This window comes from Leptodactylus fuscus, chromosome 1 (genome assembly GCF_031893055.1).
Source record: "Leptodactylus fuscus isolate aLepFus1 chromosome 1, aLepFus1.hap2, whole genome shotgun sequence".
Lineage (NCBI taxonomy): Eukaryota > Metazoa > Chordata > Amphibia > Anura > Leptodactylidae > Leptodactylus > Leptodactylus fuscus.
Genome location: NC_134265.1, coordinates 294,989,529 through 295,012,753, shown reverse-complemented (window position 1 = coordinate 295,012,753; position 23,225 = coordinate 294,989,529). Strand labels below are relative to the sequence as shown.

Genomic DNA, 23,225 nt, shown 5'->3' with positions numbered 1-23,225 from the left:
GCAGTATAGATAGAATCATTGTTATGATACCACCCCTTTAAATTAGCCATTGCCCCCCTAAACCGCTTCAACGCCCCCCAATCTTCTCTGTGCCCTTTACTGCCCCCCTATAGGCCTCCAGCGCCCACAAGGGGGCGTTATCGCCCACTTTGAGAAAGACTGATTTACACTATTGGTATTGGTATTCATCTCAGCTGGAAAACTCTTCTAACTATAGTTTGCCTCTTTTTTGTGATTTGCAGTGTCATACAGTTCTACAGGTCACAAAGGGATGCCATGCTTACATCTGCAAATAAGTGGCTTACAGGTGGGTGAACTGGTAAAATGTAATAAAGACACAGTTTACCTAAGATACAAAATGGTCTTATGCAGAATTTTTCAACCTTTTCATGCAAGGTACTCTTAATGAGAGAAAGTCCCAACCGAGTCCCCCAAAATAGCGATCACTTATAAATGTGAACAGAATAAGGCTTCTATTGGAGCATCTGTCAATAGTTATGTCATTACATCAGTGCCTCCACGTGCAGTATAATGGCCTCTTCTGTAACCCCACAGTAGTATAACAGTCTCCTCTATACCCCCATGTAATATATGAACTCCCACATCCAGTAATGTATAAGGAGGTAGTGGTGAGCTGCATTCATTACTCACCTCTCTGTTCCATGCTTCCTCTCTGCTTGAATGCCTGCTACCTCCCCAGGGCACATGTAACTACTATGAGCTTCTTCATCAGTACTGTATGTGTGGGCATTCATCCTGGGTGGGTGGGACAGTGGATTGAGAACCATTGGGCTAACGTGAAGGTATTCTTATAATATCTATAAAAGGGAATAAGCAATGGGAAGATTTAAGGTTGATTTTTTTTTTCTCTCACTGTATAGCTTTAGTTTGAATAGAGTTGAGGATCTTTGCCTTAAAGGGGTTGTTTCACAAAGTAAACTCATTAGGACCTTTGTCCCACTCCTCATTCACTTCAGGGAGAACGCCAGAGATGGCCAAGTGCTGTACTTCGGCTATCTCTGGTGATCCCATTGTAATGAATGGGAGTGCCCACCATCACCACCAGTCCCGTCCACATTCAGCCAAACCTTTTTATTTCTGTGTACTTTTTTATGACCATCCAGTAATCCAGGATGTCTGATAATCCTCATATTACTGTGTTGTTGTTTTTTTGTTTTGTTTTTTTTTTTGGGGGGGGGGGGGTTCCCATTGTACTCACTACTTTTAGAGTGCATTGTAATTTGGCTTTGGTTGTTAGTGACTAATACATTTGCCTTGTATATTATATGAATATGCAGTTAGTATTCTGTGTTTCTGACAGCATGTTCTCTTTTTTTTTTCATTTAATTGTAAGGCTTGGCTGAATGGCACAGTCCTACAGCGGGCATGTTCCTGTGGATGAAAATTCATGGAGTCCCAGATACACATCAGATGATCATGTTAAAAGCAATACGCAATGAGGTAAAGAATCAGTGTTAGAAGATGTTTTACAGCCAGTTGTACAGTTCTGTCTTTGTTGCTTACCTTGATCACAAACTTGAGTACAAGAGTAGTGAGGTGTTAATGTGTAATATTAAGAATCCTTAACTGCTAGAAATTGGCTGAGACAATGGCTTATAGATGTAAAGTTCAGAATAAAAAGTAGAGTAAATCCTGACCGGACACATAATAGACAGTAAGAGTCCTGCAGATCCCGCCAACACACAGTGATTGTGAGCTTTCCCTGTATAAGTGTGTGTACACAGAAGGCTGTCACTGGGAGTCCTGCCAGCAATTACTCTGCCTTGTACTCAGAAGTCCTGCACTAAATTATCCACCTATGTCAACTTTATCACAGAGCTCAGCTTCTCTCCTCTATCATATAACCCTATATATCACAGAGCTCAGCTTCTCTCCTCTATCATATAAACTTCTATATCACAGAGCTCAGCTTCTCTCCTGTATCATATAACCTTATATATCACAGCGCTCAGCTTCTCTCCTCTATCATATAACCCTATATATCACAGAGCTCAGCTTCTCTCCTCTATCATATAACCCTATATATCACAGAGCTCAGCTTCTCTCCTCTGTCATATAACCCTATATATCACAGAGCTCAGCTTCTCTCCTCTATCATATAACCCTATATATCACAGAGCTCAGCTTCTCTCCTCTGTCATATAACCCTATATATCACAGTGCTCAGCTTCTCTCCTCTATCCTATAACCCTATATATCACAGAGCTCAGCTTCTCTCCTCTAGCATATAACCCTATATATCACAGAGCTCAGCTTCTCTCCTCTAACATATCCTATTAATATTATAAATGTGAAATGTTTGTGGGTTTGTGACTTTGGATGTTCGGATGTTTGGCGGTCAATCACGCAAAAACCGCTCCACCGATTTGGCTGAAATTTTCCACAAACATAGTCACTACACTCGATTGCGCAATAGGCTACTTTTCGTTACAATAGCGCACATACATTTTTCCCAGGACCCCCACAAAACCCAAACTCACATCACTATCTCTGCAATCTCACACACTTTGGACCATAGCAAGCCACAAAATTCATATTACCCCCTACAGCAGAGGTCAGCAACCCCTGGCACACGTGCCAAGAGTGGCACTCCTGCCATATTTCACTGGCACACCAGCAGCACAGGACCTGCAAGAGTTAAATGAAGTCTGAGTCTCTTCAGTGCTCTGCTAGAGCTGAGGCATAAGGACACTCCCCTTTGAGAGGGGTGCAGGAAACCCAGGGGGTGGAGCTTAATTGCTCAAGTCTCTGCCTGCTATAATGATAGCTCCTGCCGTCTGCATCCTGCAAACGTTCCCCTGGGAGGACAGGAAGCTGCTAGCAAACTGAAAGTAAGAAACACACAGCTCCCTTCCTTTAGTTCCTATTCTCATTAATGTCAAGCATTTGGGGTTATTAGTTTAGTGTTAGTAACTCCATGTGCCTCACATTAATAGGAATAAACCCCATCATGTCCCTCATATTAACCCCTGTGTGCCTCACATTAATAGGAATAACCCCCATCATGTCCCTCATATTAACCCCTGTGTGCCCCATATAAAGGTTACTACTATGTGAGACATATGGAGGGACTAATAAAAGACCTCAATAATGAAGATACTTAATTATTACCTCCAAGTCTCTCACATATCAGTAACTAGAGATGAGCGAGTACTGTTCGGATCAGCCGATCCGAACTGCACGCTCCATAGAAATGAATGGATGCACCTGGTACTTCCGCTTGGACGTAGCCGGCGTGCTTAACCCCCCGCGTGCCGGCTATGTCCATTTATTTCTATGCGAGCGTGCTGTTCGGATCGGCTGATCCGAACAGTACTCGCTCATCTCTATCAGTAACTCTTACACAGGGGTTAATGTGAGGGACATGATGGGGTTAATTGCTATTAATAAGAGGCGCATGGAGTTACTAAACTGTCATGCACAGGGCCAGACTTTATGTTGCTTGCTCAAGAGTATCCTGTGCCCAAAACTTACATGTACTGGCGCAAAATAACAAATCATACAATGTCGTATATCGAAGTATATTAACCTGAAATACCTCTGTCCCAAAGACACTATGTACAGTTTCTCAGAACACCGTATAGCAGCTGAACTACAAATTACATTCAACACAAAAGTCTCATGTGCTCTCAGAATTACAGCAAAAACAAGATACAAAGTTACATTTCATATCCCATACCTTATACACACTACTAAAACCTTACCCGCACCTGTATTTACCCACTTCTACAATCACCGCAGACGAAGTCGCAGGTACCAGCTAGTAACCCTATATATCACAGAGCTCAGCTTCTCTCCTCCATCATATAACCCTATATATCACAGAGCTCAGCTTCTCTCCTCTATCATATAACCCTATATATCACAGTGCTCATCTTCTCTCCTCTGTCATATAACCCTATATATCACACTGCTCAGCTTCTCTTCACCTATCATATAACCCTATATATCACAGAGCTCAGCTTCTCTCCTCTATCATATAACCCTATATATCACAGAGCTCATCTTCTCTTCTCTATCATATAACCCTATATATCAAAGTGCTCAGCTTCTCTCTCCTCTAGCATATAACCTTATATATCACAGAGCTCAGCTTCTCTCCTCTAGCATATAACCCTATATATCATAGAGCTCATCTTCTCTCCTCTATCATATAACCTTATATATCACAGTGCTCATCTTCTCTCCTCTGTCATATAACCCTATATATCACAGAGCTCAGCTTCTCTCCTCTATTATATAACCCTATATATCACAGTGCTCAGCTTCTCTCCTCTGTCATATAACCCTATATATCACACTGCTCAGCTTCTCTCCACCTATCATATAACCCTATATATCACAGTGCTCAGCCTCTCTCCTCTGTCATATAACCCTATATATCACACTGCTCAGCTTCTCTCCACCTATCATATAACCCTATATATCAAAGTGCTCAGCTTCTCTCTCCTCTAGCATATAACCCTATATATCATAGAGCTCATCTTCTCTCCTCTATCATATAACCTTATATATCACAGATCTCAGCTTCTCTCCTCTATCATATTCAAATTTCAGATAGGGCAGCAGATCTCAGCTGATTTGTGTTTTGGACAAATATGTTTTATTTATTTATAAATTTATTTATAAATTTATAAATTTAAATTGTTCAGTTTTAAACAAAACTGAACTACTTGATATTTGTCTTGGACAAACCAGGATGGCCTTTGCAACATGATTTTCAGACCCCAGAATATAATATACAGTCCTATGAAAAAGTTTGGGCACCCCTATTAATCTTAATCATTTTTTTGTTCTAAATATTTTGGTGTTTGCAACAGCCATTTCAGTTTGATATATCTAATAACTGATGGACACAGTAATATTTCAGGATTGAAATGAGGTTTATTGTACTAACAGAAAATGTGCAATATGCATTAAACCAAAATTTGACCGGTGCAAAAGTATGGGCACCCTTATCATTTTATTGATTTGAATTCCCCTAACTACTTTTTACTGACTTACTGAAGCACAAAATTGGTTTTGTAACCTCAGTGAGCTTTGAACTTCATAGCCAGATGTATCCAATCATAAGAAAAGGTATTTAAGGTGGCCAATTGCAAGTTGATCTCCTATTTGAATCTCCTCTGAAGAGTGGCATCATGGGCTACTCAAAACAACTCTCAAATGATCTGAAAACAAAGATTGTTCAACATAGTTGTTCAGGGGAAGGATACAAAAAGTTGTCTCAGAGATTTAACCTGTCAGTTTCCACTGTGAGGAACATAGTAAGGAAATGGAAGACCACAGGGACAGTTCTTGTTAAGCCCAGAAGTGGCAGGCCAAGAAAAATATCAGAAAGGCAGAGAAGAAGAATGGTGAGAACAGTCAAGGACAATCCACAGACCACCTCCAAAGAGCTGCAGCATCATCTTGCTGCAGATGGTGTCACTGTGCATCGGTCAACTATACAGCGCACTTTGCACAAATAGAAGCTGTATGGGAGAGTGATGAGAAAGAAGCCGTTTCTGCACGTACGCCACAAATAGAGTTGCCTGAGGTATGAAAAAGCACATTTGGACAAGGCAGCTTCATTTTGGAAACAAAAATTGAGTTGTTTGGTTATAAAAAAAGGCGTTATGCATGGCGTCCAAAAAGAAACAGCATTCCAAGAAAAACACATGCTACCCACTGTAAAATTTGGTGGAGGTTCCATCATGCTTTGGGGCTGTGTGGCCAATGCCGGCATCGGGAATCTTGTTAAAGTTGAGAGTCGCATGGATTCCACTCAGTATCAGCAGATTCTTGAGAATAATGTTCAAGAATCAGTGACGAAGTTGAAGTTACGCCGGGGATGGATATTTCAGCAAGACAATGATCCAAATCCTCAGGCATTCATGCAGAGGAACAATTACAATGTTCTGGAATGGCCATCCCAGTCCCCAGACCTGAATATCATTGAACATCTGTGGGATGATTTGAAGCGGGCTGTCCATGCTCGGCGACCATCTAACTTAACTGAACTTGAATTGTTTGTCCAAAATACCTTTATCCAGGATCCAGGAACTGATTAAAAGCTACAGGAAGCGACTAGAGGCTGTTATCTTTGCAAAAGGAGGATCTACTAAATATTAATGTCACTTTTCTGTTGAGGTGCCCATACTTTTGCACCGGTCAAATTTTGGTTTAATGCATATTGCACATTTTCTGTTAGTACAATAAACCTCATTTCAATCCTGAAATATTACTGTGTCCATCAGTTATTAGATATATCAAACTGAAATGGCTGCTGCAAACACCAAAATATTTAGAACTAAAAATGATTAAGATTAATAGGGGTGCCCAAACTTTTTCATAGGACTGTATGTAGGCCCAAGGTAGGTGTAAAAAATAAATAAATAAATAAATAAATCCCTCACCTCTTTCAGGCCTCCTTGCAGTGTCTGGCGTTCTGTGTTTTTCTCCTTCTGGTGGTCTTCTGTGATTATATACCTAAGGTCACCAGCATTTAAATATCAGCTTGCTTTAGGACCCAAATCAGATTATTTGCTATTTAATATCTACGGTATATAGGGTTTGTGTTTTGTTTTTGTGTTGTTTTTTTGTTTCTTTCAGCAGATTCCTTTGTATACCCATAGAGTTGGGTACTATAAATCCGGCTTCCTGCAGCCAATTCTAGGAAGACCTTACTACAGAAAGATTATACAGCTTCTTTTTTAAATCAGATCTGACATTATATTATTCTTTCCTATTTAAAGGCAGCATAACATGGAGACAGGTCCACGCTCCTATTTGCTGAAATGCTGCAAAAAAAAAAAAGTACTGCATTGTTTGGTGAATAGTTACTGTATGAGTGTACCTCATTTATAAGGGAAGTGCTCTCCCACTGCCCCTCTAACAGTGATTGATGGGCTGCAGTGTATCTGTGTGTACCCATCACTCCTGCAGGCTCATTACCATTAGCTCCTATAAGCCAAACAGGACAGTATTTGGTGCCACTTAGGCTAATAGAAAAACAGATCCGTACTCTTACTATGCTGCTTTTAACTAAGGAAATACAGCACAATTTCAAACCTGCTTTAACCCATTAACAACCAGAAAAAAATAAATGAATAAATTTTTCTCAACAGAGCTAACACTTAAAGGGAACCTGTCACTGTAAAAATGTAGTCTAATCTGCAGGCACCATGTTATATAACATATTGATATATAGTATGGCTGGGCAATTACAACCTAATAAGGCATTTAATATTGATTATGATTAACCACTTCAGTACCGGGCCAATTTGTGGTCCAGGACCAGACACATTTTAGGTTTATTATGTATGTGCGGTTTTGAGGTCTGTAAAATTTTTCTCGTATGTCTTAGTCAACTAATTTTTGCGTCTTTTTTCGGGGACACATAGGGCTTTATTTTTATGTTATTTTTATTTTCAAATGTGTTTTAATTTTTTTTATATCCAGGAAAATATAAACAAAATAGGAGGGAAATTGTGTCTGGTTTTCAATTTATAATTTTTTTTTAAATTTAATAACACAAAGTGTCACTGAAAAACTTTATAAAATAGTTTATCATCTCCGTTACGGTAATTTTTATTTTGTATGGTGTCGTCGGGGGCGGGGCTATAACCTTTAATAACGGCGTTTTATTAGCGTATTATTTATTTATTTTTTATTATTATTTTATTTACATTTTTTTAAAACTTTTTTATTATATTTTTATTTTATTTTTTTTTCCAGATTGTGTCCCCATAAGGTGATAAGAGACCTTTGGGGACATCTGATCACTTTTTTTTTTTTTGTACTTGAGGCTGATTTCTCCTATAACTGGGGCTGGTACATTTAACCTCAGTTACAGGAGGAATACAGACTCCTGCACACTGTATACACAGTATGCAGAGCTGATCTGAGTCCTGTAGGACCCAGCAGCTCTGGCAGGACACTGAGCCCGGTGGATCACGTGTCTGCCGGGTCAGAGGGCAGCTGATTTATGGCTGTGCCCATAGCCGTGTATACAGCGCTCATTGAGCGCTGTATACACAGCGATCGAGAAGGCAGGGGAGGTAATAAATCTGCCCTGTCTTCTCTCTAGGAGCTTCGGCTGAAGTTACAGCCGGCTCCTAGTGAAAGCAGCTACACGATCTCCGTGCAGCTGCTGTGCTCTGGTGGACGTACAGGTACGTCCTGGCAGAACTAGGCAACCACTTCCCGGACGTATATAGTCTATGGGCGGTCCGGAAGTGGTTAAAGGCGATTATTTATGTCACACTCCTTTCACAGTATGAGTATGTGTTTGGCTCAAACACGGCCTAATCAGACCTGCTCTTATATTCTGAGGTCTCTTCAGACTCTGAAATATAATATTCTTAGGCCCAGGGAAGGTGATCAAACTTAAAAAAAAAAAAAAAAAAAAAAATGTTACTCACTTTTCCTGGACTCTGGCATGACTCCCTGCTGTCTTCAGGTCTTTTATCTGACATCAGGAACCACTGAGGCTTGGGTTTGGGCCTCATCGGTCACATAGATCACGCAAGGTTGTGACAATTGTGTCTATGCATCACACTGTCATGTGACCGATGAGGCCCAGTCACAGGCCTCAGTGGTCCCTGAAATCAGGCAGAAGAAAGAATGGAGTTGTGCCAGAGCCCTGGACAGGTGAGTAACACTGTTTTTTTTATGTTTGATCACCCCCTTGGGCCTCTGCTTATTTTACTCTGAAGACACACCAAACAAAACTGTAGGTAGAACCTTGCAAATACTTGTAATAACTGAACCGAAATAACAAAATCACATTAGTTATCCTGGTTGATATTTCCTTTATTTTTCAATTAATTGCCCAGTCCTAATTTATAGTTTTATGGGGAAAGATTCATTATAATCTCTCAATTATTCAATGAGTTTTCAGGTTTTTTTCCTATGTATGAAGGAATAATTAAGTCCAGTAGGTGGTGCCTATAGAGCTGGTAATCACTGTTAGGACCACCCACTGGACTCAAATAATCTTTCCAAGCATAGAAAGAACAGAGAAATAAATGACAGATTATAATGAATCTTTTCAAACAAAACTATATAGCTATCTGGTCAGCTCTTCTTGCTTTGTAAGCAGCAGCCAGTTCTTGGTAGCCCACTAATGAAGCCATTACATGTACTAAAGTGACTAGTATAGAGAATAGTTAGCCACTGCAATGCAAAAGTATAATAAAGAGTGAATTTTATCCATAACAAGCATAATACTGTGCTGCAGCAGATATCTAACAAAGGTATACATAATATATATAGTTTGTAGAGATGAGCGAACAGTGTTCTATCGAACACATGTTCGATCGGATATCAGGGTGTTCGCCATGTTCGAATCGAATCGAACACCACGTGGTAAAGTGCGCCAAAATTCGATTCCCCTCCCACCTTCCCTGGCGCCTTTTTTGCACCAATAACAGCGCAGGGGAGGTGGGACAGGAACTACGACACTGGGGGCATTGAAAAAAATTGGAAAAAGTCATTGGCTGCCGAAATCAGGTGACCTCCATTTTAGACGAATAGTGGATTTCAAATCCGGGTCATATGAGAATGTGAACTTTGTGACTATGAGACAGGGATAGCTGTACAGGCAGGGATAGCTAGGGATAACCTTTATTTAGGGGGGAATGTTATTAAAAATAACTTTTTGGGGCTCTATCGGGTGTGTAATTGTGATTTTTGTGAGATAAACTTTTTCCCATAGGGATGCATTGGCCAGCGCTGATTGGCCGAATTCCGTACTCTGGCCAATCAGTGCTGGCCAATGCATTCTATTAGCTTGATGAAGCAGAGTGTGCACAAGGGTTCAAGCGCACCCTCGGCTCTGATGTAGCAGAGCCGAGGCTGCACAAGGGTTCAAGCGCACCCTCGGCTCTGATGTAGGAGAGCCGAGGGTGCACTTGAACCCTTGTGCACCCTCAGCTCTGCTACATCAGAGCCGAGGGTGCGCTTGAACCCTTGTGCACACTCTGCTTCATCAAGCTAATAGAATGCATTGGCCAGCGCTGATTGGCCAATGTATTCTATTAGCCTGATGAAGTAGAGCTGAATGTGTGTGCTAAGCACACACATTCAGCTCTACTTCATCGGGCTAATAGAATGCATTGGCCAGCGCTGATTGGCCGAATTCCGTACTCTGGCCAATCAGCACTGGCTAATGCATTGTATTGGCTTGATGAAGCAGTGCTGAATGTGTGTGCTTAGCACACACATTCAGCTCTACTTCATCGGGCTAATAGAATGCATTGGCCAATCAGCGCTGGCCAATGCATTCTATTAGCGTGAACTGAGTTTGCACAGGGGTTCTAGTGCACCCTCGGCTCTGCTACATCAGATTGCTACATCTGATGTAGCAGTGCCGAGTGTGCATCAGATGTGTAGTTGAGCAAAACTGACTCAGCACTGCTAAGTCTGCATTCGCATAGGAATGCATTGGCCAGCCTTCGGCCAATCAGCGCTGGCTCTGCCGGAGGAGGCGGAGTCTAAGGTCGGACCTGAATGGAGACTGGTGTGGAGCGACCTTAGACTCCGCCTCCTCCAGCAGAGCCAGCGCTGATTGGCCGAATTCCGTACTCTGGCCAATCAGCACTGGCTAATGCATTGTATTGGCTTGATGAAGCAGTGCTGAATGTGTGTGCTTAGCACACACATTCAGCTCTACTTCATCGGGCTAATAGAATGCATTGGCCAGCGCTGATTGGCCGAATTCCGTACTCTGGCCAATCAGCACTGGCTAATGCATTGTATTGGCTTGATGAAGCAGTGCTGAATGTGTGTGCTTAGCACACACATTCAGCTCTACTTCATCGGGCTAATAGAATGCATTGGCCAATCAGCGCTGGCCAATGCATTCTATTAGCGTGAACTGAGTTTGCACAGGGGTTCTAGTGCACCCTCGGCTCTGCTACATCAGATTGCTACATCTGATGTAGCAGTGCCGAGTGTGCATCAGATGTGTAGTTGAGCAAAACTGACTCAGCACTGCTAAGTCTGCATTCGCATAGGAATGCATTGGCCAGCCTTCGGCCAATCAGCGCTGGCTCTGCCGGAGGAGGCGGAGTCTAAGGTCGGACCTGAATGGAGACTGGTGTGGAGCGACCTTAGACTCCGCCTCCTCCAGCAGAGCCAGCGCTGATTGGCCGAATTCCGTACTCTGGCCAATCAGCACTGGCTAATGCATTGTATTGGCTTGATGAAGCAGTGCTGAATGTGTGTGCTTAGCACACACATTCAGCTCTACTTCATCGGGCTAATAGAATGCATTGGCCAGCGCTGATTGGCCGAATTCCGTACTCTGGCCAATCAGCACTGGCTAATGCATTGTATTGGCTTGATGAAGCAGTGCTGAATGTGTGTGCTTAGCACACACATTCAGCTCTACTTCATCGGGCTAATAGAATGCATTGGCCAATCAGCGCTGGCCAATGCATTCTATTAGCGTGAACTGAGTTTGCACAGGGGTTCTAGTGCACCCTCGGCTCTGCTACATCAGATTGCTACATCTGATGTAGCAGTGCCGAGTGTGCATCAGATGTGTAGTTGAGCAAAACTGACTCAGCACTGCTAAGTCTGCATTCGCATAGGAATGCATTGGCCAGCCTTCGGCCAATCAGCGCTGGCTCTGCCGGAGGAGGCGGAGTCTAAGGTCGGACCTGAATGGAGACTGGTGTGGAGCTATCTTAGACTCCGCCTCCTCCAGCAGAGCCAGCGCTGATTGGTCGAGTTCCGTACTCTGGCCAATCAGCACTGGCCAATGCATTTCTATGGGGAAAAGTTAGCTTGCGAAAATCGCAAACTGACAGGGATTTCCATGAAATAAAGTGACTTTTATGCCCCCAGACATGCTTCCCCTGCTGTCCCAGTGTCATTCCAGGGTGTTGGTATCATTTCCTGGGGTGTCATAGTGGACTTGGTGACCCTCCAGACACGAATTTGGGTTTCCCCCTTAACGAGTTTATGTTCCCCATAGACTATAATGGGGTTCGAAACCCATTCGAACACTCGAACAGTGAGCGGCTGTTCGAATCGAATTTCGAACCTCGAACATTTTAGTGTTCGCTCATCTCTAATAGTTTGATGTCTTTGTGCTTGTAGGTTCTTCTAGTTCCTGGCTCAGCGTTTAATATTGACAGCTCAGAGCCGAGTTCTTATGTGAGAGCGTCCTTTTCTCTCTCTTCTCCAGAGAAGATAGATCAGGTAAGTGCAATGTTATATTATGAATGTTGACATGTAGGAAAAGTTGATTTCCCCAAATAAAGGAATACCCTGGGCAAACCTAATAACAGGCATTATGTCTACTAGACAGCCTGATACAGGGATTCTTTTTCTTATGTTTATGCTCATTTAAATTTTCTTTGCAATATAGCTCCCCCTCCAGGTCCTGTAATGCAATGTGAAATAGTCCATAACTTTTACCCAGGGTGTTTTAATATTCAATTAACTCTTCAGTTTGGAAGATGTCTGATAATGTCATTAATAGCCAACTAGCAGCTGTCTATTCAGCAGAGACTAGCTGCTGCTGCAGAAGAGACCCGCTCCATTAACCCTGACCCAACATCTTCTGATTCCTCTACTTTGTAGCCACTGTGCATCAGTATTTGAAGATGGTGGGTGGTTTGGGCAGTACTTGCGCCCCAGGGGCCTTGGAACCTCAGCACTCACTAAATCTGCTACTTTCAGAGCGCTAGTTTTCAGCCATGCTGTGCACCTCTTGAGACTGAGTGGTGTACATGTGCCACAAGCTGAGAACCACTGCTTTTGAGGAATATCTCCGGTCTGAAAGGCACTAGAAAACCTTATTCTTCAGGAAGCCTATAGTAATTCCTAATAAAAAATTCACTGTTCTGATTTATTCTGAAATTCCAGGAATTACTGAGGGCGGAATTATTTATTAAGTCTTGTGTAGCATCTAAACAGTGCTATTATTTTGCCAATTATAGGGACTGGAGAGACTGGCATCACTCATCATCGAAGAAAGAAAATAATCCTATTAGGATATCACAAGATCTTGGGGAAGGACATGAATAAATTCCTAATCTAGAATCTGTGGCATCTCTGAACAAAGACATAATGAAGATGTATTTTATTATGCTGCTAGAGTCTGTTTCATCATCGAACAACTTTATTACCAAATTGAACTAACCATGAAGATAGTTTTAAACCCTTAATATTTATAGCGATTGACATGAGCTGTTGTTTACATATATGTATAATCTGCACCAGATTAAATTATGGAGTTTAAGAATGGTCATTTTATATAAATTTATGTCTAATATGAAGCTACGAAAGGTAATATTTGTGTTGCGTGTCTCCATAAAGCAGAGACTGCAGTTTATAAGTTTTTGTAGTCTTTTTGTGATCGTTTATAATATTATTCTTTGAACACAAAGCTGTTTTGAGCCTTAAGGATACAGCAGATTTTTCAAGTTTTTGCATCATTGTGTACTGAAATACATCATTTTTACATCAATGGAACAGGTTGACATTTTTAATGGCATCCTTTTATCCTACCCGTATTTAAAAACACATTTTTTAGAAGGGGTAAAAATACAGTTATTCTGCTGTATACTGTATATCTAGGCTTCACTGAAAAGATTTGCAGTCATGTGCACAAGGCCTTAAACTTCAGTACATACAGTAAGAACGGAGAGTCCTGTACAATCTACTTTACAGCCTGAAAACTCCACAAAGGTATTGTTATTAAATATAGCACTTTACCTTATTAAAGATCTATTTCTCAATAATGCACACTTATGCATCTTACCGATTTTAAGAGATGGACATGTCTCATGCTGTACGCAAGATAAAGCGCTCTACCTTAAAAGCTTTTATCCCTTAGGGGATCATAAAGTCTTTCAGCAATTACCCTTTAATTTATGCTACATTTGAGAACATTAAGTAACTGTCAGTGGGATGACACATCCTTGTATATGATCTTTTCTTTTATAGCTTTGACTGTTCATCTTTTTTTGGTAGAAGTGCTTTTTATGAATATTTTCAGTTGGCTATAACTAGTGCCATAGCTATATACTGTAGGTTTCAGAGGTTGCAGTCAGGACACGGGACCCTGAGGAGGAGCAAGTACACCTTGCCTCCCCACCCCCAAGCCTGGGCCTCCTCCCCCCCCAGCCTCCGTCTCCTCCCCCCCCAGCCTCCGTGCGCCTAGTGTGCTGGTGTGCATAGGATCTGCAGTGTGCAGCCCATGCATGCCGTGCTAGGGGAAGACGGCGGTCTGGGGAAGTGTGTCCCAGTCACTCCTTGAGTTTCCCACCCCCGGGGCCCCAGCAGACTTACCTCTCCAGGTGGGGCGGCGGGCTCCACCGATGGCTGCCTGCTCTGTCCTCCGCATACGCGAGGCCATCTTATTCATGTCGCTGGGCCCTCTGTAGCGCACATTGTCCATCGCCCTGTCCCGCACGTGAGGCGAACCTATCAGAGGCCACCTGAAAGAGCCGGGCTGTAGTTGGTTATGATCCGGTGTGTGCCACCATGTCCACTCTTGCACGCCCCTGTCCCATTTGGTCCTCGACTGTCCCCGCGGGCTCTTTACCTACCACCTGTTCCCAGCTCTCCGCAGCCACCCTTGGCCCCTGTGCTGATGCCGCTTCCCGCCCTGGCCCCCTTCTCTCTGCGATGGGCCTGGCCACCAACCCCCCCCCTCCCCCCATTCTCTTCCCGTTTCCCCCCCCCCCCTTACCCCGTCTCCCTCCCGCGGCACCCCAGGTCACCCCCTCTTTTTCCTGCAGACCCCCCCTCCTATGGCCCCACACCTGTCGGGCACCCCCTGTACCCCCCCCTCCATAAAATACCATAACTCCACTGGCGTGACATGCAGTGTCCTGCTGCAGAATGATGGTATGCGAACGCAGACATAGTGTGGCTGAGCGCTAGATCCCCGACTGACCTGCAGACTCTGTAGGCCGCAGGCGGTGTGGGACAACAGGCTTTCCAGACATCGGCGCAGGCGAGCCTTTCCCTCAGAATAGGTTTTCAGAATAGGTTGATCCTGCGGCGAGCCCTGCACATCTCCCTGGTACACAGTACAGACACTTGTTCCAGCCACTGCAGAGCGCACAGCGACGCCATGTTGGTTTGTTTGGTATGCGCCCGTTAGCTCCGCCCACACAGAGAAGCGTCAGCCAACGGGGTGAGCGGCTGAAGGGCCTGGGATGACGTCCTCTCAGGTCCTTCAGCAAACGCTGAAGTGACAATCACCGTCAGAGGACGTGAATCCCGGTGGAGTACGGGGATACCAAGTAGCCTGTCATTCAATCCGGGACTCAAGGTATGTATGTGTTAAATTTCTGGTAAGTTCATTTGCCCGCGTGATTGAGGAACAAAAATCCAAACACATACTTTCACCTTTATAATATTAGTAGGATAGTATATGGAATAAAGTGTGCATGCAAAAAAAAAAATATATATATATATATATATATATATATATATATATATATATATATATATATATATATATATACACACACACACACATTCACACACATTGTCAGGGTCTGGGGTTGCTAGGTGGGGTGGCATAGACACACAAGTCCACGCGTGCTATGACTAAGAGATAAGGATCTCTAAACGCGTCAGCCAGGATGCGGTTTTAACTCACTATTTTTTCTCTACTTCACCGCGATGTCTGTATCACCGCTTTTAAGTATAATGGATTAAAGGTTATGTTTTATACATGAAGCCTGGTCGAGCCAATCCTTCTATCGTTGTTTATGCCATTTGCCTACAAGCTTCAGCATCCAGAAGCCAGGATTGAGCACCCAGCATACTAAGCAGCACAAGCAGAAGTTGTGGTGAGCTACCAAGCTTATTTTTTCTTTTCATGTATGTTACATTAGTCCTAACCTACCTGTTGTTGTAGGAGATTGCCAGGAGTTTCCATGCACCCTTTATTCTCTACTTGTTTTATATCTTGTACTTTATTGTGTCACTTCCTTTCTTCCTGTATCTCTTTGAATAAACTAAATAATCTAAACTATAGAATGAATCAATATCAAACCTAGAGATGAGCGAGTAGTATTCGATCGAATACCTCCTCTGCATACTTATTGGTGTAAAAAAGCACCAGGGAAGGTGGGAGGGACATTGAATTTTTACTGCGTCTACCGCGTGGTATTCGACCGAGTACACCAATAACTTTGCAGGGGAGGTATTCGATCGAATACTACTCTCTCATCTCTAATCAAACCTTATTCCCAATAACAATGTTCTGAAAATATCAAAGCAGAAATATAGCCTAATCTGATGGACTGGAGCTGGAAGTGCCCAGTAGATACTTTCAACCCATTTTTGTGGGCAAACTGAAGGCAAATATTACTGCTTAACCTCCGCACAAAACGGCAGCAATGCTTTATAATAATACTCTTTAACCACTTCAGTACCGGGCCAATTTGTGGTCCAGGACCAGACACATTTTAGGTTTATTATGTATGTGCGGTTTTGAGGTCTGTAAAAATTTTCTCGTATGTCTTAGTCAACTAATTTTTGCGTCTTTTTTTGGGGACACATAGGGCTTTATTTTTATGTTATTTTTATTTTCAAATGTGTTTTAATTTTTTTTATATCCAGGAAAATATAAACAAAATAGGAGGGAAATTGTGTCTGGTTTTCAATTTATAATTTTTTTTTTATTTAATAACACAAAGTGTCACTGAAAAATTTTATAATATAGTTTTCCCTCTCCGTTACGGTAATTTTTATTTTGTATGGTGTCGTCGGGGGTGGGGCTATAACCTTTAATAACGGCGTTTTATTAGTGTATTATTTATTTATTTTTTTATTTTATTTACATTTTTTTAAAAACTTTTTTTTATTATATTTTTATTTTATTTTTTTCCCAGATTGTGTCCCCATAAGGTGATAAGAGACCTTTGGGGACATCTGATCACTTTTTTTTTTTGTACTTGAGGCTGATTTCTCCTATAACTGAGGCTGCTACATTTAATCTCAGTTACAGGAGAAATCCAACCTCTTGCACACTGCTACATGGTATACAGAGCTGATCTGAATCCTGTAGGACCCAGAAGCTCTGGCAGATCACGTGTCTGCCGGGTCAGAGGGCAGCTGATTTATGGCTGCGTCCATAGCTGTGTATACAGCACTCATTGAGCGCTGTATACACAGCGATCTAGATAGCAGAGCAGGTAATAAACCTTCCCTGTTATCTCTCTGGGAGCTCCAGCTGAAGTTACAGCCGACTCCTAGTGAAAGCAGCTGAATGATCTTGTGCAGCTGCTGTGTTCTGGCTTGGACGTACAGGTACGTCCTGGCAGAACTAGACAACCACTATCCGGACGTATATAGTCTATGGGCAGTCCGGAAGTGGTTAAAGATCACTCAAATCGGTGGGAAAAATACAGAAAGCAGTTTTGTCTTTTAGCAAAGCTAAAGCTTACAAAGATGATTTTTTTTTCACGATCACTGGCGGCGTTTCTCTAGCTGTTTCCATGGAGAATTGCATTGTTGTAGCGCATGTAAAGCATCAAGTGCAGTTTCTATAAAGGGCTTTCTCTTGGAGTGTTTTTGCTCAACAAAATTAATTTAAGAAAAAAGGCAAAAATACTCCAGGGATAGGGCACACTACCTTTATAAAATACAAAACAGCTCATATAAATGAACGGGAAATAGATAGCCAAGTAATGCAAAATTAGCCTGGGCAACCTGCCTAAATCCATTGATAGAACTAGTCAAAGTGGTTTCCCACAAAAAACATTTAGCACCTAGCCTCAGGACATTTTATACATGTTTGATTCCTGTGGCCAATTCACAAAAATCGTGATGGAAAAAAATTCTTGTGTAGCCATAAACAGAAATATGAACCCCGTTATGGGCTTCATGAATAATCCCACAATATCCATAATATAGTACACAAAGCAGTGCAGCAAGAATGCTGAACACATGTAGCACAGGTCAAAAAACATATTTATTCTGCTATTTTTGTGAATTGGTTACATGTGGGATAAGAAGTGACTTGGAGCGTAGGAAACATATTCTTGGCAATTCTTTTGCAATGTATTGACCAGGGCTGTGGAGTCAGAGTTGGAAAAAAAGTTATTTTAATTATATAATTATTGATATTGTATTATTAATTAGATGTATAATTTGTTACTTATTTACTTTCATAGGAATTCAGTCACTGACTTTTTAGTTGAATTAGAGGATCTTTACTGCTTCTATATGACCATGGCTGTCACTTATTTATGAAGAGGTCAGAGTTAGAACAAGGGTATGGGAGCCTTCACACGGAGTAACGCCGGGCTTGTAAAAATACAGGCGTAAAATCACTGTCCATAGACTGCAATGGATTTCTTTGGTTTCGTTTTACGCCTGTATTTTTACGGCCGTAAAGTTAATTGCAATGTATTTCAATGGGTTGAGTGTGTTTCCGCGGCGTATACGCAGCGTAACGTGGTCCGTATACGTGGCGTTATAAATAGAAGAGTCTGAGTTGCTGGTTTATCCTACTGACTTCATAGTCCTGGTATTGGGTGATTGCTGTGCCCTCTACAGTTACTGGATCTGAGTCCTGGCTTCACATTTACAAACACAGTGAGGAGGAGCTTTAAAAGGGAGGTGGTCAAGCTGGTCCACCTAATCATGTAGTCCTTTGTTTCCCCAAGGTACCAGATGTATCTGGCAGGCAATTACCCCCTCCTCACTACTGAACAAAGCCACACACATTAGGTAGCTTACACTCCCCATTCACATATACAATATGTAGCCAATGTGCAGTGGGTGCTTAAAATGAGAAATAAAACAATGTACATAGTGATTGAAGTTTATGTGAGTGGGAAGCTGCATAAAATATAAGATAGGAAATGTGGATGATGTCCAGTGGCGTAACTAAGGCCCCCAAGGCCCCCTACCCCCTCCCTACAGCAAATTCTTGATAAAGATGGGGCCCCAGATAGAATATCTTAGTGGTCTTGAACCCCGGACATTTCCAGCTGGCCACAGGCCCCATAGCCCACTGGGGGAGCGACCACAATCATTACACCACTGATGGAGTCCATCTATGTGAAGGAGGGCAAGGTAAGTGATCTTTATAAAAAGTTTACAAAGAAAAACAAATAAAAAGATGATGCAGGTGGTTTGTATATAGATACATATAGGGGCCCAGGAGGAGGTGCAGTCACACCAGGGGCCCAGGAGCCTTAGGGGGCCCATAAGTACTGGTATCAGTATTAAGATTGTAGCTTCCATCTGGCCCATAAGCCAAGGAGACCTACAGATTCCCCTAACCACACTAAGGTTGATTAAACCCCTTAACACCCATAACATCATTATCAATAATTGGCTGTATGGATGAGGTAGGGGGCCCCGGACAAAAGATTTGAATCGGGACCCACAAGACTTTAGTTACGTCACTATGGACACAAGGAGTGGCTATTGGGGCGGCTTGCGCCCCCTCTTACGCCAATCTCTTCCTTGGATTCTGGGAGAGGGAGGCGGTCGATCATACTTACCAGCATGGGGGACAGGTTTTGTCCTGGATGCGTTTTATTGATGATATCATCTTTGTTTGGCAGGGCACCAGACATCACCTGGATGAATTCTTGACGGAACTAAACAATAACACGCTGAACATTAAACTTATCTACAATATCTCTCAAAAGGAAGTTGATTTTTTAGATCTAAAAATTAGTGTAGACGATACAGGAAATCTACATACTACTATCTTCCTTAAGGAAACCAGTGTGAACTTGTTCCTGCATGCTAACTCAGCTCATCCCTATCATGTCATAAGAGCAATACCGACTGGACAATTCCTCAGGGCTAAACGTATCTGTGACCTACCTGACAAATTTGAAGAAGAATCCAACCTTCTGCGACAACGATTTTTGGCTCGGGGCTATCAACCCAGTGATATTGAAAGGGGATATAACCGAGCAGTGGAGGAACCTAGGAGCAGTCTTCTCAACTTCAAAAAACGGCCACGAGAAGGAAATCCGATACGGTTTATTTCCAACTACAACAACAGGTGGAAAGATCTACGTAATGCTATGTACAGATTTTGGCCGATTCTAAAACAGTACTGACGGTAAATATTGCAAGGTATACGTGCCACTAATACAGTAATTGTAGAAATAGATGAGTAGTCTATTATTTGGACATATTAAAACTTGAAACTTTATTAGTATCCATTAAAAGTAAATAATTCAAAAAAACAAAACAAAAAACAACCACCCAAGTGTTCAATTTCCAAAACAAAAAGGGGAAGGAAAAAGGACTGAATAATTCATTGTTTCACTTCTGTGGGAATATTTTAAAGCCCACAGAAAAGCTCATTCAGTCCAATAAAAGAGAGAATTTTTCTCCTCTGCTCATATAGAAAGTCACTAAATACTATGACTAAGGAGCAATAGACTATCAGAAAATTCTCTCAGTCCATTAAAACTGCCAGTGTCATTGGTGCAATGCTCTGCCTACTAGAGATTTAACTGCTCAGAACATTATCTAGGGGCTAGGTGCTAATTCCTATAGACTGCTGTATTACTTATCTGCTTTCCTTATCACACCATGCCTGGCTAGTACACTGGTTCAATTGTAGCCCCTTATCTACACTTTGCTAAACTGACTGCTCAGATTAACCTGACGCGTTTCCTCTATCTACACTAGTATGTGAGACAGATTCATCAGAGGCTATTAGTAAGATGGGTATTGACTGCTCAGATGTTATCTTTCTAAGTCAAACATAGTTCCCCCATGCAGCCCTGCGGCACTGATGTATGGTGATGTATGGCCATACGGGGCCGCCAGAGTGTTGATGTTTTAAACAATAAACTCCGCCCCTAGAAACACGTCACCACCAGTAGCTGGAATTGTTCACAGCTGATGTTAGAAGGGGGAGGGGGTCGTGGGGTGGAGAAAACATCAGAGCACATGCTCCATAAACTGGCCAATAGTTTCTGGAAAGGGGATATCTAACGTTACCAACTTAGGCCACGCCCACCCCTCAAGCTTAACCAATAGATGCCACTGTAGGAGACAGCGCCCATCACACAAAGTAAACAAGGGGCAGCTCCTAAACTACACAACCTTGTACTTTGAGGTTACATTATGACCAGCAATGATAAAGCTGCTGATCCAATAAAGGGAGGAATGCCTGTGCAGGTAAGTATCCAGCCCTGGCTACGTTCAAAAACAGAGATGATATAATAAGCAGATTATACAGGAAGGATTCCATGAAGCAAAATTAACCCTAACCACCAAGCCAAAGTTAAAAATCAAAACCATATAAGTGCATATATAATGCAACCCTACATAAGTAAATCACTGGAGATCTAGCCAATATATCAGTATGCACTATGAGGTGAACAGATCAACCTATTATAAAAGAGATATTTTTGATTAGGATTACACGAAGCAAGATTAACCCTAACCACCAAGCCAAAGCTCAAAATCAAAACCACAAATGTGCATATATACTGCAACTGGGTTACGTGTACGAATATTGGAACATATCCGTGACATTAGGAGGGCTCAGGATCCAAATGATGTATCTTTGCAACTGAACATAAAACCTGTTGCGAAACATTTCCGTGACTACCACATGGGGGATGTCCGCATACAGGTAAGGGCGATTGACAGAGTACATTTGGGTGTACGTGGGGGGGACATTAAGAAGAGGTTGTTACAATTGGAAACAAAGTGGATAACAATGTTGCAAACTGTATCACCTAAGGGATTAAATGATAAGGTGGGCTTTGGATGCTTTCTTTAATATAGGTCATTCATTCTCTGGCTTTTATTGTTTTAGAATGATTTATGTGATGTTTTGTATCATACCTTTTGGAGGGGGGTTTCTTATGTGGGGTCTGTTTTGACGCAGTGGAGTGTACATATTATGTCTATTCTCATGTAAATAATATTTTTTTATTGTTAAAAGATATTTTTTTTCAGTGCTTTTGCCATGAGATGGAAGGGATCACATATGTGGAGAGTTGCAGCCATCGTTCTCTACCATCAGAGCTTTCTACATATGGACTCCATATTTGTAGATGGAATTTTTTTTTTTTTTTTAATTTAATTTTGTTTTTAACTTAGACATATTTTTTTATTTTTGTTTACTTTCACCATTTATTATATTGTCACTTATTTGATTTACTCTATTGCCATTATCTTATTAAATTTTATTGGCATCTTCATTTCACGTTTTTATCTTGTCACTTAGTATTTTTATTCGAGTGTATATTGTCACTTATTTGATTCACCTTATTGCCATCGTCTTTTAAATTTTATTGGCATGTTCATTTCACGTTTTTATTTTGTCACTTAGTATTTGTTTTATTCGAGTATATATTTCACTTGATTTTTCACATCTTTTCTTGCACTTTTATCATATTGACCTTATAAAAACCTTGTTGGGTTACCGTTTTTTTGTTAGTTTTATTTTATATGTAGTATTGCAACAATAGTTTATAATTCTTTGAAAACCTTTTGAGTATATCAACATCATCTATAGTTCACATTCTTTCTCTGGTGTCTATATGCGGAATTAATACACAGGAGTATACAAGATATTGCTTTTGGTGAGCTGGTGAGAAGTGGGTTATGTATATGTTTTACATCTTTTGTCCTATGTAGGCTGACTCATGTAATATTGGCATGTGTGTGTAACTTTACATTGGTTCTGTTACCTTATATGCTCTTACTATATAGTGGTTATGTGGGTATGATTTTTTCAATGCTATGGATACTTTCCAATTAAGTGCCCTGATCTTGTGATATTGTGGACAATAGGAGCCTATTTACATTTATATATACAAAATACAGGGCCCTTCTATACACACATTAACTGTGGCTGTTTTCATCCCCTACACCACTAGTGAGGCTTTTTTTCTAGCAGATTATGCACCTGCTGGAGCTGCTCAGTCCAATGCGACCTCCGACCTTGTGTTTTCCAGAGACCAATATTCTTTACATTTAAAAAAAATTGTTGTAATAATAAAATTTAGATTTAAAACCAAAAAAATTTTTTGTTATTTATACATTGATACTTAGTTGTTGCTTTGAGTTTTTGTGGGTATCTTTGTTCTTTATCTGGTATTGAGATTGCTTTGGGTTTGATTTAGTTACGTCACTGCCTGCACATACTACATATCAGCAGTACAATACAGTACACAATAGCTACCACACACATATCAGCATATGCACACATGCATAAAAAAATAGTGGTGACATTTGACTTT

General features: G+C 41.5%; 1 protein-coding gene across 2 annotated transcripts in view; it reads left to right on the top strand.

Moving 5' to 3' along the window:
• The window catches only part of AADAT (aminoadipate aminotransferase), a 40,089-nt gene extending 26,862 nt beyond the window's left edge, over positions 1–13,227 (top strand). For both annotated transcript variants that reach the window (XM_075258281.1, XM_075258288.1), the window contains exons 11-14: positions 243–307; positions 1,355–1,461; positions 12,112–12,213; positions 12,957–13,227. In XM_075258281.1, coding sequence (XP_075114382.1) covers positions 243–307; positions 1,355–1,461; positions 12,112–12,213; positions 12,957–13,001 — 319 coding nt within the window. In that variant the 3' untranslated portion in view covers positions 13,002–13,227. The remainder of the gene's footprint in view (positions 1–242; positions 308–1,354; positions 1,462–12,111; positions 12,214–12,956) is intronic.
• Positions 13,228–23,225: the final 9,998 nt, after the last annotated feature.